Raw genomic sequence first — 18,902 nt, 5'->3', positions numbered from 1 at the left:
GAGCAATCGTGGGAGAAGAGCCTTGGTGAGAGAGGTAAAGAAGAACCCAAAGATCACTGTGGCTGAGCTCCAGAGATGCAGTAGGGAGATGGGAGAAAGTTCCACAAAGTCAACTATCACTGCAGCCCTCCACCAGTCGGGGCTGTATGGCAGAGTGGCCCGACGGAAGCCTCTCCTCAGTGCAAGACACATGAAAGCCTGCATAGAGTTTGCCAAAAAACACATGAAGGACTCCCAGACTATGAGAAATAAGATTCTCTGGTCTGATGAGACCAAGATTGAACTTTTTGGCGTTAATTCTAAGCGGTATGTGTGGAGAAAACCAGGCACTGCTCATCCCCTGCCCAATACAATCCCTACAGTGAAACATGGTGGTGGGAGCATCATGTTGTGGGGGTGTTTTTCAGCTGCAGGGACAGGACGACTGGTTGCAATTGAAGGAAAGATGAATGCGGCCAAGTACAGAGATATCCTGGAAGAAAACCTCTTCCAGAGTGCTCAGGACCTCAGACTGGGCCGAAGGTTCACCTTTCAACAGGACAATGACCCTAAGCACACAGCTAAAATAACAAAGGAGTGGCTTCAGAACAACTCTGTGACCGTTCTTGACTGGCCCAGCCAGAGCCCTGACCTAAACCCAATTGAGCTTCTCTGGAGAGACCTGAAAATGGCTGTCCACCAACGTTCACCATCCAACCTGACAGAACTGGAGAGGATCTGCAAGGAAGAATGGCAGAGGATCCCCAAATCCAGGTGTGAAAAACTTGTTGCATCATTCCCAAGAAGACTCATGGCTGTACTAGCTCAAAAGGATGCTTCTACTCAATACTGAGCACAGGGTCTGAATACTTATGACCATGTGATATTTCAGTTTTTCTTTTTTAATAAATTTGCAAAAATTTCTACATTTCTGTTTTTTTCTGTCAAGATGGGGTGCTGAGTGTACATTAATGAGAAATAAAATGAACTTTTTTGATTTTGGCAAATGGCTGCAATGACACAAAGAGTGAAAAATTTAAAGGGGTCTGAATACTTTCCGTACCCACAGTATCTCTGTATTTTCTCTGTTGCAGTAATACACCATCAAAAAACACCAGTGCTTCTAAAGCAAAGGTGTCAAATTATCATAATTACATCAATAATGAAATGGAACAGACAATAGTTTTTAACCTGTGGAAAATTAAATATGTATAAAGTCAACAGCAATGTAATTTTGGAATACACCTCCCAAAACCAAGAAGCAGAGTCATGAGTTAGTAGGAAGGGGACAGGGGGCTTATTCTTTTTTTAAATTAAGACACATTGTCCTTGCCAAAAAACAGTTGTACAATTACAGCATGGAGGCAGAAACACTGACCTTAACATGTGACTGTTACAGCCTCCTGCAACAGTAAATTCATTTTGTGCTGAGCTTCAGAAATGAAAGTACTAGTTTCTACCATTTTATGCATGCAACTCCAGAGACTGTGCACTGGGTGACCTACAACTCAGTGCTGAGTCTGAATGTATTGTGTGCAGGCACAGGTACACTCAGTCTGTTGACTGCTGCTCTCCTCTAAACTTTTCCATGGGAAGCTCAGGGCTATGAATCCACTCATAGAGCTAGTTTGCTAACTGTCAATTAAGAATTTTTGTAGCTCTGCTATTAATTCAACAGTTACCTATTCAGTGATGAGACAAGGCAATATTTCCTATCACCACTCTATAACAAAAAGTGAATGAAAATATAAGGTGAGATGAGATAAACATTATTCGTCCCAGAAATTTAGGTAGACTTACAGTCATCTTCCACTGACTAAGGTGTTGTAGAGCCTGATGGCAGTGGGGATGAAGGATCTCCTGTATCGTTCAGTCCTGCAGCTCAGTGAGGTGAGCATGTGCAGCATCTTCCTGCAGGCGTCTAGGGACCTAAGACCTTAGGAGCAAAAGTCGTCTCTGTCCTTTTGTTATATAGGACATCTGTATTTAGTGACCAGTCCAACTTATTTGTGACTGAATTCACACCTTAGCAGGTGGGAGCAAAGACTTGTAGCTCTTGCAGGTTTCACTTTTTTTAAAAATATTTTTGACAACTGCTGCTCTATTTCACTTAACCACTTATGGATAATACTGTGGGGAGAAGAATCTACACAAGAAATGAACTCCTTTTACTACAATGGAGCAAATCTTGAGTGTATCACTAACTATAAGACTACCTGAATTTCCTTTTGGGATGTATAAAGTTTATCATATCGTATCTTATTATTGTTCGGGTGAGGCACATGTGCTCCTTTTCTTGTCCATTCCTGGTTCATCCAACAATAGCAGTTTCAGAATAATTCAGAAGAAAAGAGCAGTTTTGGAATACACCTCCCAAAAACCAAGAAGCAGAGTCATGAGTTAGTAGGAAGGGGATAGGGTGTATTCTTACATTTTTTACATATATTTGAAGCAGTAATAAATAATGAAAAAAATGGACACTGGATTAGAAATATATATATATATATATATTACAATCTTCACTTTTTGTCTGACTTTCATCTGTGGACTGCCTCCAAGACCTGCTGGAGATGGGTGGGAGAGGGGTACGAGTGAATTTGTGGTTGTGGATCCATTTTGGGAATGACATCTGGCTTTTCTTCACCTTTTAACACAACCGTTTTGGTGGCTATAGGTAGCTGGGGGTGAACTGATTTTGATTTTTACATAAATTTACTGGAGATGGGTGGCTGGTGTTTAAATTTTGGTTTGACGTGTTGGTCTGGGCTTGTCTGGTTCCGTTTTTTTATTGACAGAACAACGGTACCTGACTGGTCCTCATGAACGTCTTTGTCTTAACTCTTTAAGGCCTCCCCCAAATCCATGTTGGTCATTTTCTCAATCAGGTACAAGTTTTTGGTGGTTGCTAACTGTTCAACCAGATTCTCATTCTCCCTCTTGTACTCTTCAGCTTTTGCCTGAAACATATTAAGCTGTCCAGCTAATGCCTGGATCTGTTTATCTTGTTTTCTGATTATCGAGTGGCACTTTGGGAGTTTTTGTAATTTCTCTGTCTTTGGGAGGTCTAACATTTTCTGCTTCAGCTGCTCATACTGCGTCTGCTTTCTGTGTATAATCATATTCTTCCTCTGCAGCTCCTTGCACTTGTCGGTCAGTTCTTGGTTTTTGATGAGCAGCTTTTTTTTCAACGCTGTATTTTTTTCTTTATCAGCTCCCTTGTCCATGTGCACATGGACAACTACATTTTGTGAATGGCCTTGCTCCTGCTTTTTGACTGTCTGTTCTAGTTGTTTCACAAGGTCACGGCATCTTTCCTTTTCTGTGTGCAATGCTTTGTCTTTTTGGGCAAGTTCCTCCCTGTTGGTTTTAATTACTCTGTCCTCCAAAATGCTTTTCTGTTTCTGAAGTTCATCTAGATTCAGCTTGATTTGCTTCTCCAGGTCTTTCTCCTGCCTGTTCTTGGCTTCTTCTAGTTCCATGTTCTTCTTTCTCAGCACAGCACCTTTATGTTTGTAGAATGTCAGCTGCTTACTGAGGACGTTTTTCTCTGCAGTCACCTGGGCATGTTACTGTCAAGCAAAGGATATGTTGTCAGGACATTGAGCTTTGGGCAGCTGGTCTCAGGGAGTTCAGTCATGTCATCACTATACTTGTTTACATTCAACCAAGAGCTAATGCTAATGTTCCATGTGACTGTTGCCAGGATACAAACTCTATATTATAATACATCTTATAATTTTAACCATGTGACCTTCACCTCACACCTGACTGGGTTTTCTCAGTTTGTCAACTGTCAGAAGAGATGAAATACTTGATCTGCCTTGATACCCTGGTTGATGATGGAGTCCAGGGAGAGAAAGGATTACACTACGCTCTTCCTGAAGTCTACAATCATCTCCACTGTCTTTGAAGCGTTGAAATCCAGGCTGTTCTCAAAAAACTACAGCCATTAGAGATCTGATCAGTGATCGGTGTAACAAATTTAAAACATCCAACCAAAAAGGGCAATGAACCAGGTTTTTCAGCCTGGTGTGAAATTACTCATTGTCCTGTTTATACAGCTGGATTGTTTTCTTTCTCTCTCCCTCTGCAGGTCCATTGGGTTTTGGTTGAGCAAGGCCCAGTCTATGCTCTACTGTAATGAGCATGGTGTGCTGGGCTCCTTCTCCGAGGAAGTGAAGAGCTGTAGCTGCCCTGTGGAGCATCCCACCTGCCAGGGGGTCATTCCCTGTGTTTTGGGCACCTCCTCCACCTCTTGCTCCTCCTGTGCCACTGACAATGCAACCCGCTGTGGGGCCTGTCACCACGGAAACCTTCTCCACCTTGGTTCCTGCCGGCCGAGCATTGCTGCCTCCCTCGACCACTATCTGAACTTTGACCTGGATATGCCTGATGCTGAGGTTCTCAGAGCTTCTTGTTAATTGATTCTAAAATGTCTGTGGACAAAATGATAATACTGGTTACTTAGGGTACATACATCCAATTCAAGACAATACACCACAAAATGTTAGTTTTACACTGATGTTATAGTATTGCAAAATTGCTTTGGAAAGAAACAAATATGAGATACAACAGTGGAGGACCATAATTTTATACTCAACAGCCTCTATACAAATACAGTATGTATGTTACTGTATGAGTGGACAGTACATCAATACCAGTACTTCCCAATGTTATCTGTGCAGCTGTTAAGATTTGTGACCTGTTTGTCTATCCCTCTTCAGGTGAAGTACCTGCTTCAGCGACTCGACAGCAGAATAGAGGTCCATGCCATCTACATCAGCAACGATGTCCGCCTGGGAAGTTGGTTCAATCCTGCCTGGAGGAAGAGAATGTTGCTCACACTCAAGAGTAATAAAAATAAGTCCAATCTTATCCATATGCTGATGGGCATTTCTTTCCAGATATGCTCCACTAAGAATTCAACACTGGAGCCTGTGCCTGCAGTGTATGTGAATCCATTTGGGGGTAGTCACTCAGAGAGTTGGTTCATGCCAGTAAACCAGCCTGATTTCCCTGGCTGGGAGAGAACTCGACTGGACACCGCCATCACAGCACAGTGTTACAACTGGACACTATCTCTGGGCAACAAATGGAAGTCCTTCTTTGAAACAGTGCACATCTACCTGCGAAGTCGCATTGTCACAGATGATCCAACAGTGAATGAAACTCTCTTCTATGAACCACTGGACTTGGATGATCAGACATCTAACCTGGGGTATATGAAGATCAACACGCTCAAAGTATTTGGATACAGCATGCACTTTGACCCTGAAGGCATCAAGGATCTGATTCTCCAGCTGGACTACCCCTATACACAGGGTACACAGGATGCTGCCTTTATGATGTTGTTAGAGATGAGAGACCGGATTAACCGGCTGTCTCCCCCAGCACCGCAGCCTCTAGACCTGTTTTCTTGTTTGTTGCGCCACAGGCTCAAGCTGTCAGCCGGAGAGGTGGCACGCATTAAGGACTCTCTTCAGATTTTCAACTCCAAGCTTCCCCAAGCTTCTCCTGAACCTGAACTAGCCCAGTTGTGCAGCTAGCCAACCTAGCACACAATTCAGGTTCAGGAACAATACTACACAAGTAAAGTGGAGTAGCTATTTCAGGGTCAACTGTAGACTCAGTTGAGGAGGTCCTACTCAGTTGGCCTCCTGGACCCAAATTGTATGAATTAATAGAACATCCAAATGTGACTGCTGGGCTTTTCTTATGGTCACTCTTGGCTGGCTTTCTGCCACATTTTTGACACACATTGCCAGACCCCTTTCAAGAAAAACAGAGTATTTTGTGGGAGAACAGCTGATGCTTGGACTCTGTTTTGGAAATGCTACAGTATCAGCCTGGAGGCTTACCTTTGCTATTGCTGCCCTGATTTTGGCAAGCGGCAGGCATGACTGGTTGAAGCCAAGAGACTCTCTTGCATGTTTTTTTTTTTTTTTTTTTTTTTTAATTGGAACCTCAGAGAGCTGATGTCATTAAGTATACCATGACTTTGGCTTGCAAAGAAGTAGGCACTTTTGATAAGTAAAGAGAAACTCTTAAGGGGTCTTCAAAATCAGTTAATGGAAGAGGATTTCTCCTTTTCTAATCCTATTTTCTTTGGCTACAGAACAATCTTGGGGAAGGGGATATTGGATAATATTATATATGTGGTGAATGAGTTGTTATGTTATGCTTAACAGTTAAAAATTTGATAATCCTGAACCCTGTTGCTGTCTTTGAATATTTCTTTTTTTTTCCCCCACCTTCAATTTTATCTGGCATTTGAAAACTTGTAAGTATCTATGCTTAACATCTGAGTGAGAAGCCTGTTAGTGATGTTCTGTCCTTGGTGGTGTGTCTATACCAAAAGAAGGTGAACACATCAGCAAACTGAATGGCAAAATATCTTAAATGTTATTTTTTGAGCTGAAAAATCATCAAGAAATCTTCTGATGTGGTAACCAAAAGGTCTGTGGAATCAGCGCTGTAAATAACGCTCCATCTAACCCCAGGTGTGGACAAGTGCACATTGCTTTTTAGATAAACAAGCGCAAAGACCAAAAAAAGGTTTATAACAAAATAAACTCATGCCTTATATGGACAGTCAATGTTAAGATAAAAAGCACATTTAGTTCATGTGTTTGTTTTCCTAGCAAAGGCTGTATTGCTTTTTATATTTCAATATTTCTTCCAGGACAGAACAAAAGACACACTCTCCAGAATACGTGGTAATGTAGCTTTTCCATGTAAATGCCAGTCACACTTTCTGCAGTTAACTTGTTTTGATTTGGTGTCGTGAAATTTTGAGCCACTATTCACAGTGCACCAGTACTTGCATACTGTAATTGTTCTGCAAATTCCTTCTATCTCCAATTAGACTAAATGCTTTTTAAAGTTTTTAATTGTTTGGTTTAGTCTCAGGTAAATGGATCAGTTTTCCTTTTCGTTTTTAATTATAGTTATATTTAAATGTGGGTCCAATGCCACCTGCCAGTTACCACAGCGACTGGAGTTACAGGGTTTCTGCAAGGCAGCGATGGTACGTTTGAGAGCTGTAAACTTCGTGGGATGATTACTATTATGATTTTACATGTACTTCACTAATTTCTCACTGAAAGCCAGTAAACCTTGTATGTTATTTTCAGCAGTTCATCTGTGATCAGCTTGGTTAAGTAAAAACAAAGTGGTTTATCTATTTTGGGTCATTCTTCTTATTTCAAAAGTTGTTTTCAGTCCTCCCTTAAAATGTGTACTATGAAATAAAATCCTGATATACATATTATTGATAATTCAATTGATATCTCTTATACATGCCACATGGGACCGTAGTGCATACTGATTTACTAGGAAAAGGTGTAGTGCAGGTGGATGGGGAGTTGGTGTTGTCTAAAGTGACGTTTCACTGAGGGAAATGGAATCAAATTCTCATTGTTAAAGTATAGTCAAAATGACCAGTTTAAACAGTTTATTAAAGTTCAAGATAAAAGTTTAAATTACACAAATGACATGGCCTATATTTTTATTTATGCTTTTATATATTTTTAGGCTAACTAATAAACAGTGCGGCTCTCAGGGCAGCTGTAGTAGAGTTTGGTTTAGGCCTAAAGACAGATTATCTCAGACTGTATGTATTTTAAAATGAAAAAAATGTGGGAAATGTAGGAAGGAGAGCAAGAGGAGACGTGGTATACAATGACTGGTTCAGGCGTTGGATCAGCGTCACCGCATTCATGGTTGGGTGTGATAGGAGACTGCTTTGATGTCAATCATCCTAATGCCTGAGGCTGCAATTTATGGTAGACTTCATTAACTTTAGTTTAGTATACCTCATAATCTGGCAACTGCGGTTCAAAGATTATAATCCACAGTTCACTGTGACTATGAACAACAGCACCAAGGTGTGAAGTGGCAATGTGGATATATATTTCGAGGGTCTGTCATGATTCCCTTTTGGGACTTCCTGCCGGGGACCTTTATTTTGTACTAACTTCCTCTTTCCCCTGTACTGGTCCCTGGCACCTTTGCGTTGATTACCTTAATCACTTTCGCCTGGTCACACTCTGCCTTTTGTTCTCCCTCCCTTTCTATGTCTCCTTCTCTCCCTTGTGTTTGTGGGAGTATTACCATCTGTTACCATCTTGTCAGCCACCATAGTCTGTAGTTGTCAGTGAATGCTAATATTACATTTCATTTGTATTTTTTCCTGAGCCCTGAGAATTCCAGGGAAATTAAAGCCTTTTTTCCTGTCCTGCACTTGGGTCCTATGCCTTCTCTTCCTCGTAACAGAATGCTCCCACCAGATATGGACCCAGCGGACTCAACTCCAGAGGACTGACTGATCTCCGGTTTCCTGAACACCCTAGCTGATATCATCCAGAACGCCCAGGGATACACGGAGGTATTAGACTTTTGCTGTGTTGACAAGGCACTTCACGCACCTGCCCAGCTATGTGACGAAGCAGAGGGCTGACCACCAGTCTTCCAGTCGCCAGCCAGCCCTTCGTCTGAGTTTTCGGCAGGCTTCTCACCTGAGTTTCTTGCTAGCTCTTTGCATCAGTCTCTGGCCAGCTCTTCACCTCAGTTTTTGGCAGGCCTCTCACCTGAGTTTCTGGCTAGCTCTTCGTCTCCAGCTAACCCCTCATCTCAGCGTCTGGCCAGCCATATATTTTATTTGATTAAATAGAATTATAGGCCATTAACAACATTTTCCTTTTAGTAATGGCAATAATATGAAAAAATACAGTATACACTCAGTTTGCAGTTTATTAGATAGCTAATGCAGTCTAATACGCTAATCCTACAATAACCCCTACTTCATATAATAATGTGATAATGTTCAGGATTTGTTGAAAGTGTTGATTCAGCTGTATGGCTACTTTGGAGGCTGTAGTTTGTGCTGTTGTCAATCTATTATGTTATGCTAACATATGTCAAAGTGAGGCTAAGTAAGGCCAAATAACAAAAAAACATTTCTGTATAATGCAGTAAGTTCAACAACAGCACAAACTTCTTCTAAATTAAGAGCTCACTAATAAAACAGTATGAACACAAATGCAACATTATCATGTTCACCAAAGATGATTTGTTATAATACTGCTGTAACTAGGCGACATTAGCCCAACCCAATAAACTGACAACTGAGTGGATTTTTTGATACACATCAGCCAAAAAGGGCACAGTGGCAGCTGCTTAAAACACTTAGCCACTATGTGTGCATATCTCCGATATGAGTTAAGAATATGCTTTTCATCTTTATGTTACATTACTAATTTAATAAAGCCAACAGAATGCAAAATATTTTAAAAATCCTCTGTTAACATTCCTGTTCTTCTAGTGTAATGTAAGGAAGGAGATGTACTTTCCATACATTTGCTAAAATAATATTTGTTTCATACTGCACATGTGCCTGGGACTGAACAGCCTTAATAAATTTGGCCCTCGGTATGTTGCTATAAAATGGATGTAGAAACTTCCAATTACCCTCAGCCCCTCATAATAAGACGAATTTCCTCTAATGTACAGAGAGCAGTGTTTTTTGTAAGATGAAAAGCCAATTTCCTGGGTTGTCAGGGAGCAAACAAGAACCAAACGCACACTGTCACATTACATCAGGCTGCCGGTTTATCTGCTGGAGAGAGCAAGAGCGGTATGGAGAGAGTGACAGGAAGAGTGACAGAGACAGGGAGACAAGTAAAGAGAGTGCTACATTGGCCAGGTTGGCTGCCTGTATTTTTTTCTTTACTCCATAATAAGGTGAGTATATGGCTCACTCTGCATTGGGTTAATAAACAGTTATTCATCTTCAGCGTGGCACCCAGGAAACAGCAGTGGGTTTGCCCTTGGGCTAATCTTAAGGCTTGTGGAAGACAGCCAATTTATCAGAGCACTATTTAGATGGCATACTACTAACGTCCTGGACCTCCCAGAGAAGTGAAAGAAAAAAAAAGAAAATGAGAGTGATTGAAGAGGGAATAGATGACATAGAGGGAGAGATGGAGAAAACATATGGTTTAGAGAAAGTGGGAGGGAGAGGAAAGGTCACAGGGGTTGGTCTATTGGTCTCAGTGATTTATGTTTAGAAAGTCAAACTGAATTAATGAGGTAGAATTGAGAAATCAGCTGGCACATGTATATGTGTGTATCTTTAGGTCATTTGACATAGTCATCAATAATGGTGTAGATTTTGGAGCTTGAAATTGCTTTCAAATTACATTATTAGAAATGTATCAAAAGAAATGATTAATGTGTGGAGATGGTGTAAAAGGGAGACAGAGATTTAAAGCAAAGTTAGAAATGTTTGACCTTGACTTAGTGAGGTAGAGTTTTTCCTGTCGTAAAGTGGGTGACTATAACTATATCAAGACCAGCATCATGGGTGAAAAATGTGAAATTTAGATATTTTAGAGCTCATCAGTTTCAGATGACAGCTTCACAAAATAATTTATTCCACATATTGCTTTCCAAGTCATTCATCCAAAGTCATTCATTACCACTGACCAAGTCACATTAAAATTGCACAGACTTTTTTCTTTGTCAGCATTTTGAAGCCATACTGCAATAAAAAACTGATTGTTAGGCCTGACAGTACTACATGCCCCAACATCCTGTGTCTGTTTAACAAAGCATGGCAAAATAAATCATATCAGCACTCTTTTTCTTGTCCTATAATGGCATATTTTAGAGAGTGCACTTGGTTTTCTTCATCACACATAACCTAAAACTAGTACATAACCTACAAGCCAACAACTTTTAAAGTAATACAAGTTGTATTGGTTTGTCAAAGCTTTTTTTAAGGGTGCTCAAGCACTTCATCTCGACACACAGAGATTAGTATTTTTTATTATTAATCTGATTTTGTAAACTGGTCTCTTAGGGACAGTGGTCAAACACAAGTCCAAATGGCTTTAACATCAGTTGGTTCAAGGTTTAGTAGCTGCTATTATTTATAAGGTAGATATTAGACACTAAGATACAGTAGGTAGCAGCAAAATGTCTTCCCTGTCGAGATGTCTTTCCCCATAAAAGCTGTGTTGTCCATAGGATAAGGTTAAGTTCAGGTATTAAGGAGAAACACATCTCGATGGGAGAGCAAACTCAGCAGCACCTTTAACATTGGTAGTTGCGTCACCACTGTGAATTAGGAAGTTTGTGGTTATAGTTTTATTGGTGTGAATGTTTTTATTTAATACTTTAGTTGACAAACGTTAGTTCACTAGCCGATCGCTAGATTATCGGCTTATGCTAACTCTGAGCTTAAACTCTGAGCTCTGAACTCTTGCCGCTTCCCGATGAACGTAATTATTTTTAAAGTGGAAATGGAATAGCAATAGCATAGAGTATTGTAAAGCATTGTTATTATGCATGTTTTTATTAAATAAAAAAATTAACTATGTATGTATGTGTAGCGCCCCCTACCTTTCTGACCTAGAATTTGGGTAAGGAACCGCACCAGGTTCAGAAACTCACAACAAATAGAAAAGGGATTTAACAAGTGAAATACAAAGTTTAATAAAATGAGAGTTAGAAACGCTAATTCCATATTTAACCAAATACTTAGACCTTTCAAATATGATGCTTACTGAATTACAATTCCCCAAATCACATACCTCCACACTGTTTTAAACTTATCACAGTGTAACCTGTTTAGCAATTGACACAGCAATGGTTATGGTAGTTTCCCTTATGTTAAACTGAACTAAACCTTAGTAACAGTGGGCGATGACAGTACGTTTGACTGCTACATACAAGGGCCTGCTTGACCTCTTTGGGGCCCCATATGTAGTGGTTGAAAGTATTGCTACCACCTTGTAGTGGGTATGTGACACTTTAACCCTGAGGTGCTACGAGCAGGACAGAATCAAGGTTTGGTTAGATTTGGTAAATGGGCATATTGAGAGTAATGTCTGAATTTGAGTTATTTTATCCTAGATGACAAGCAGAACTTGCTGAAAACAATTGAAATCTCACATGTCAACAAACTAAAGGGCATCATTCACATGACATTCCAACTGCCTCACATCAACAAACTTGGCATGCATATAAGCAGTGGCTTACTCCACAGCTTTGGTCAGGAATGCCGAGGCAGAGGGGGGCTGCTGGTGGCGTAGCAGTAGCATGCCCATCCATGTACGCAGGTGACACCGGTTCGACTCCTGAGCCGGCCGTCCTGTATACCTGCATGTCCTCTTCTCCTCTCTACCCTGGCTTGCTGTCTATCTACACTGTCCTGTCAAAATAAAGGCAAAAACTGCCCAAAAAAAAAGGAATGCCAAGGCAGCATAATGGAGTTTTTCCATGAGTTGTGGTGTTATGTCTCCATCATTGATAAGCCTGTTAAGCTTGGCCCTGGTGGTGAAGCCAATATTCAACTTTCCTCTTGTAAAATAAAGATAAAACAAATTAAGCTCATACAAATATAGTCTAAATTGTTTTAATAATAATGATTGTGAATAATGACAATGACTGTGAAACATGAATTACAGTTTCAATTCATTACACCCATCATTTGCTGAATAAATGATCAAACACTAACTTGGCAGATTGTGTGCCTTTTCTTTAAAAGCAATGTTCTATAGGTCTTGGTGTTTCTGTACTGCTGAAGGCAAATTAAGAATGAACTTTAGCACTTATAGCAGAGTAACTGAGAAAGTATCTGACCTAATGTGTATTGCAGAAAAATCCCACCTGTTGTACCTCATGTAATAAAAATGTTGAAAACTGCTCCCTCTGGAGAAGCAGGCTGAAAGAATTCACTTCAGCGGAATGGTGGCTTGGAAAAACAGCAGGTACCGTATTTTACGGACGATAAGTGGCACCGGAGGATTAGTCGATATAGCAAAAACAGCCTTGTTGAACAGAAAAAATCATATATAAGTCACTTTGGTGTATAGTTTCTAATTATACTAATTATAGTCTAAATTAGCCTAAAATCTAGAGAGGTGGAGGTTTGCTCAGGAAAGGAGAGGAATGAAGGTTAGCTGCAGTAAAACAGAGTGTGTATATGTGTGTAAATGAGAGGGACTCAAGTAGAACGGTGAGGTTACAGGGAGTAGAGGTGAAGAAGGTGGAGGATTTTAAGTACCTAGGGTCAACAGTCCAGAGCAACGGAGAGTGTGGAAAAGAAGTGAAGGGGCGTGTGCAAGCAGGTTGGAACGGGTGGAGGAAAGTGTCAGGTGTGATGTGTGACAAAAGAGTGTCAGCACGAATGAAAGGAAAGGTGGACAAGACAGTGGTGAGACCAGCAATGTTGTCTGGTTTAGAGACAGTGGCGCTGAGAAAAAGACAGGAGGCAGAGCTGGAGGTAGCAGAGCTGAAGATGTTGAGGTTCTCTCTGGGAGTGACGAGGATGGATAGGATCAGGAATGAGGACATCAGAGGGACAGCTCATGCTAGATGTTTTGGAGAAAAAGCCAGGGAAGCCAGATTGAGATGGTTTGGACATGTTCAGAGGAGGGACAGTGAATACATTGGTAAAAGGATGCTGAGGTTAGAGCTGCCAGGAAGGAGGCCCAGAGGAAGACCAAAGAGGAGGTTCTTGGATGTAGTGAAGGAGGACATGAGGATAGTTGGTGTGGGTGAGGAGGATACAGAGGATAGGGTTAAATGGAGGCAGATGATTCGCTGTGGCGACCCCTGAAGGGAGCAGCCGAAAGGAAAAGAAGAAGATAGTCTAAATTAGCCTATGAAGAATGTAGGCTGGGCATAACAACAAGCAGAAATGCATTTTAATATTCATTCAAGTAACATTAAACAACTGCTCCAACATCAAGGTGGGTGGGGAAGAAACAGCGTCTCCTCATCTCTCAGGTTGTCTGAATGACGACACTCACTCCAAACCTTGTTTCAGCTGCAGACTTTATTCCCTGCACTTTGAAGTCTGCAGTGTAGCTCTTTCTTTGGGGCAGCATTTTCACTTGTGTTACACCAGGAGTTAGTTTAGTGTGAACATAAATGTTTTTACTTTTTTAGCCGTATATTACCTTAAGTCAGGAGTGCCATCTAATGCCAGTGACTACTAGCAAACAAAATGACAAAACTAGCAACAAACTGACTGTAAATATACACATAGAAGTTGATTAGCTGTTTACGTCGCAGGACAAGCCAGAGGAGTAAAAAAAGAAGATCTAAAGTACAGTACACGTCTGTCATTGGGTTTGAGAAAGCCTCCTGAACCTGTTGTTTCTCATCTGTGAACAAAAGGAAACAAAGTTTGCATTATAATTCATAATCTTATAGTAATTCTTCATAACTACTTAATGAAAAGGATATGAGTACACACTTGCAGAAGTAGCTGACCAAAGGGCCATACAGCATCAGTATTCAAGCTAGGCATTGCTCAAGGCAGAGAACCATCGCAGAGAAATGCTGAAGTATTTCCATGTAGTCCGATTTGTGGAGCCCACAAAATTCTATGACAAACACAGATCATTACTATCCATTCCAGTGCACTTTACTTTATGTTTTAATAATAAACGTACTAATCTTAAAAGTGCATACTTGTTAAGTATCCTTTATGGTTGGTGTTATCTTTAAACAAGTATCAACTACTAGGTCCTCCACATCAAAGCTGGAAACCTGCAATGCATAAATCCAAATACAAATTTTAAGATGAGGTATGCAATTAAACAAACTAATGCAGTGACATGAGCAATAAGATATTAACCTCAAAATGGCTCATCCAGCTTGTTTAGCAGTGTTGTGCACCACATGGTGTGGGCAACCATGAATGTAAATACTAGGGTTTTCCCCCAGGAATCTAGAGGAAATTGAGTTTTGTGCTCCTGTGTTGACAGGAGCATTGTTGATGGAAAGCCCGACAAAGCTCTGAAATGGAATTTTGTTTGGTCTTCATCTTCATCTTTTTAAAGATGACATCAGCCGTCCCACACCTTGGATCACTTATTGCACACGTTTCCAGGAAATGATTCAGATTTTTATCAAACACTAGAACAGTCAAGTGTTTCAACTCATCATTTAATTGGCAACATCACATATATTTAGCTTGATGATTCCCACCTCCATACAGAGACACACAAATCACACATCCATCTTAATATATATCGCTGTCACTGCCTCGTTTTCAGAATACATTCTTACAGCTGTAATGGATTAAAATGGTCATTGCATTATATTTAAGCTTCATAATTAACCTATTAGCCTACCAAAGCAGTGGACCTAGGTGAAACAGGATGCGCACACATGCCAGATACACAATGTACAGTTGTAGTCAGTCGCTCGTGAAACCAAAATGAAGTCAGTGCGACCTCTAAATATATTTGGTAGTGAGTGCAAACAATTGTCATTGTGCGACCAATTTCTTTGGCTGCAGAGCAGTAGAGAAAGCTCTTCTGTGTGGTGCTGATGTGTGTCTCTAAGGAAAGAAAGGTTGCGTCATTGTGGATGCTTTTAATATAAATTGCATAAACTTGTTATTTATAAATAAACTTCATACCTTTACTTTCCTTTACTGCATACTTCATATGCAGTAAATCTAAACCTAAACCAAAACCAAAACCTAAATCTAATCAGTATTTGCAGCACTTTCCTTTGCCCTTAAAATAGCAGCAGTTCTCTCTGGTTTGACCTGCACTCAGTTTCTCCTGGTACTTTGCAACACCTTGGAGATGCTGCTGCAGTTCTTCTGTAGATTCAGCCTGTCCCAGTGTTTGTGTCTCCTCATGTCATCCCGGACTGACTCCGCACTGCCTAGATCAGGGCTCTTTGCTGGCTGATAGGGGGACCCCAAACTGAGGGATGCTATGAACAAAGTTTGGCTAACTTATACTTATAACTGTGGCCGGTTGTTTCTTCCCCCTTTCCTTCTCCAGGATGTCTGCGAGCACTGCCAATACCTTGTCATGGCGCCACCTGTACCTCCCCTGTTTCAGTGCAATCTTACACCCTGACTGAATGTGCGCCATTGTTCCTTTCCTGCCACATAACCTGCCCATTGGGTCCTCCCTCTTCCCCCACCTGTGCACATTAACTGGGGTTGGTAAGGTGTCATACACTGCTCTGAGTAGAAAGGATATACGGAAGGGCTCCAGCCGCCACAGTTCACTCCATGTGATTGTTCTCTTGGGGAGGTTCCACCTCGTCCAGGCACCTTGAGTTACGAGCTCGATGGATTTTGCTCTTCTCCCTTCTTCCTAAAGGTTTCGGACTTCATCCTGAATCATGGCTCTCTTCTCCCTAGGGGTGGACTTTGACAACTGCTGGAATTGTGCTGTTCCTAGACCCTGTTTTCCAGTGCAAGGGTTTCCAATCATCTCTTTGGTCCTAAGAGAACATTCTGCCAGGTTAATTGCCGTGCTGGCGGCCCACTTACAGCCAAATCTTGTTCTGACTCCTGCCTCCCTGGTGAGTTGGTCTCAAGAGTCCGTATATGTCAGGGACAGTTGGTGCTTAAATTAATTTATTACCAACAATAATGTAAAATTATGTGCAATATGAATTACTAATGTAAAAAAACATGCACTATATGAAATGTTTATTGTATAAATACACCTTTATTTATACACTCTACAGTGATAAAAAAATAAATTAGAAAGTGCAAAAACAAATGTTTAACTATTTACAAATGACCTTAACTAAGTTTTAACTATTTTAAAGTTTTAGCTTTTTACTACTAAACAAATTTAAAGTGAAACAGCATACAGATGCTTACAGAATCACACAACAAAATATAACTTAAAATGTGTAAAACAAAAAAACTGTTTTCTCCTTCAGTGAAGATTGGCATTGAGAAACACCAAGTGCCTCAGCTTTGAGGGGTTGATCCTGTTTCTTCTCTGTGTAATTATCTGCCCTGTTTTGGAGAAGATTCTCTCTGAGGGGACTGATGTAATTGAAATGTGTCCAGATTTTGCTGCGTTTCCTGTTGACACTAATTTTTTTTTACCTTTCCCGTCCGTTTGCGTTTCGGTCCCTGCTCTCTTTCTCTCTCGTTTCCCTCCCTCCGGTTCGTTTGCTTGCTGTGTGTGTAACTCCGCCCCTCCCCACTCTGCTCAGCGCAGACAGAGATACCACACATATTGACCAATCAAATGCGGCTTGAAGAGAAAAGAGAGAGAGAGAGAAAAAAACAAAGCGGCTCCCAATCAGGAGCCGGCTCCCGTCGTTCACGACCGACACATCACTAATCCAGTTCTGCCAGGACCCATCTTGCCTGCACGTGAGTTGGTGTTATCACGGTAAGATCATTCATGAATGCACTGATTGCTGGCTGCTGACATCCTGCTGTGGTCTTCGGCCCTCTTGACTTTGTACTTGCTGCAGAGATGATCAGGTTCATTCCCATGATGAACAAGATGGGAGAGATTGTGCATCCTGTTACTATCCCCTTCTCCACTGGCTGCCACTTTGTTGTAAACTTGGTGGACTGGAATCGTAGCTTGATGTCTCTCAGGTAACTTGTGATCATGCCCTGGATATTATGCGGGATGTGGTAGTGGTCCAAAGCTACTTGGATCAAGTTATGGGGAATAGACCCATATGCATTTGCAAAGTCAAGCCAGACAACTGTTAGGCTGCCTCTTTTCTCCTTCGCTGTTTGGATGAGTTGGCTGTGGACCCCTGTATTCTCCAAGCACCAGGAGAAACATTCAACACCACCCTTCTGGATAGAGGTGTTAATATATCCATTCTGGGTCATGTAAGCACTCATTCTCTTCACAAGTACAGCAAAGAAAATCTTTCCCTCCACACTAAGTAGGGAAATAGTTCGGAACTGGCTGATCTGTGTGGATCCCTGTTCTTTGGGCACAAAGCACCCTTCTGCCCTTCTCCAGCTTGTTGGAATGGTTCCCTTGGACCAAATCACCCACATAAGCTTCCACAGCCTTCATAGAAGCTTAGGGCATTTTTTGTATACTTTATACGGTATACCGCTGGGACCTGGAGCAGAAGATGATCTTGCGTGCCTGACTACCTCTTGAACCTCTCTCCATGATGGACATTCTGTGCTGAGGGATGTGGTAGGTGGGTCTATGTTAGTAAGCCCATGATTCCCTTCCAGGACATCGTCTCTTGTAGGGTCACTGAATGCCCCCTAAACAGACTGCTCCACCTCCTCTTTGGAACTTATTAGAGTCCCAGACCTTGCCTCCCCCAGAAGTGATTTAGTGAAGTGGTAGGGGTCCTTTATAAACTGAGCTTGTGCAGCTTCCTGCTTCTTCCGCCTCTGTTTGAACCTCTCTGCTCTTCTTGTTCTAATGAGCTGCTCACGGAGGCTGGCTGTCAGCTCTTTTATTCCTTCCTTTTCTTCTGTGCTTGCCAGTTTGAACTGCTTCCTCAGGGTTTTGATCTCCTTCCTAAGTTGTTTAATCTTTCTTTCTCTTCTGTTGTCCTGCTTTTCTGGTCTTGCTTTATTCTGCTTGGCACTGTTCCAAACCGTTCCTTTGCCACATTGTAGGTGATGGCTGTCAGTAAATCCACCTTTCTTTCCGCTGATCCTGCTTGAACCGCTCCAAGCACTTTGTCCAGAGCTTCATCTAACATGGACCACTCCTTCCCATCACTCATTTTGGGCCACTTGATTCTTTCCTTCGTTGGCTGGGGTGGGCTTTCTGGAATGGCGTTGGAGGTTCTCATGTGATCTTGGGGGATTGCCGGCACTGAGATATCTCTAGGACTATGATGTGCTTCCTGCAGATACTTCTGCAACTGCATTTCACTTCCGGTGCCTCCTCGGTCAAGATGGTTTGTCTGAGCCTTCTCTGCATCTGTATTACTGTCCCTGTCGTAGCCATTGAATCTGTCCTGGTGAGCCTCTCATTCCCTCACTATCTCATGATATCAAAAATTTAGGTGATAGGAATGGTCTCTTTTAAAATTAACTACCTGATCCAGGTGTCACTCATAGCAATCTTCAGTTGCAGAGATTTGCTAATGTCACTGTTTTTAGTACATGGCAGGGTCTATATGACTTAGTCTAG

General features: G+C 41.4%; 1 protein-coding gene and 1 pseudogene across 1 annotated transcript in view; one reads left to right on the top strand and one right to left on the bottom strand.

The window, feature by feature from the left end:
- The window catches only part of brinp2 (bone morphogenetic protein/retinoic acid inducible neural-specific 2), a 105,655-nt gene extending 100,130 nt beyond the window's left edge, over window positions 1-5,525 (top strand). The window contains exons 7-8 of the mRNA XM_026312725.1: window positions 4,073-4,379; window positions 4,704-5,525. Coding sequence (XP_026168510.1) covers window positions 4,073-4,379; window positions 4,704-5,525 — 1,129 coding nt within the window. The remainder of the gene's footprint in view (window positions 1-4,072; window positions 4,380-4,703) is intronic.
- An 11,579-nt stretch (window positions 5,526-17,104) lies between these two features.
- LOC113134112 (uncharacterized) lies at window positions 17,105-18,636 on the bottom strand (annotated as a pseudogene).
- Window positions 18,637-18,902: the final 266 nt, after the last annotated feature.

The sequence above is a fragment of the Mastacembelus armatus genome, chromosome 17 (assembly GCF_900324485.2).
Source record: "Mastacembelus armatus chromosome 17, fMasArm1.2, whole genome shotgun sequence".
Classification (NCBI taxonomy): domain Eukaryota; kingdom Metazoa; phylum Chordata; class Actinopteri; order Synbranchiformes; family Mastacembelidae; genus Mastacembelus; species Mastacembelus armatus.
Note: the sequence above shows the minus strand (reverse complement) of the source record. Positions and strands in the feature narration are given on the sequence as shown.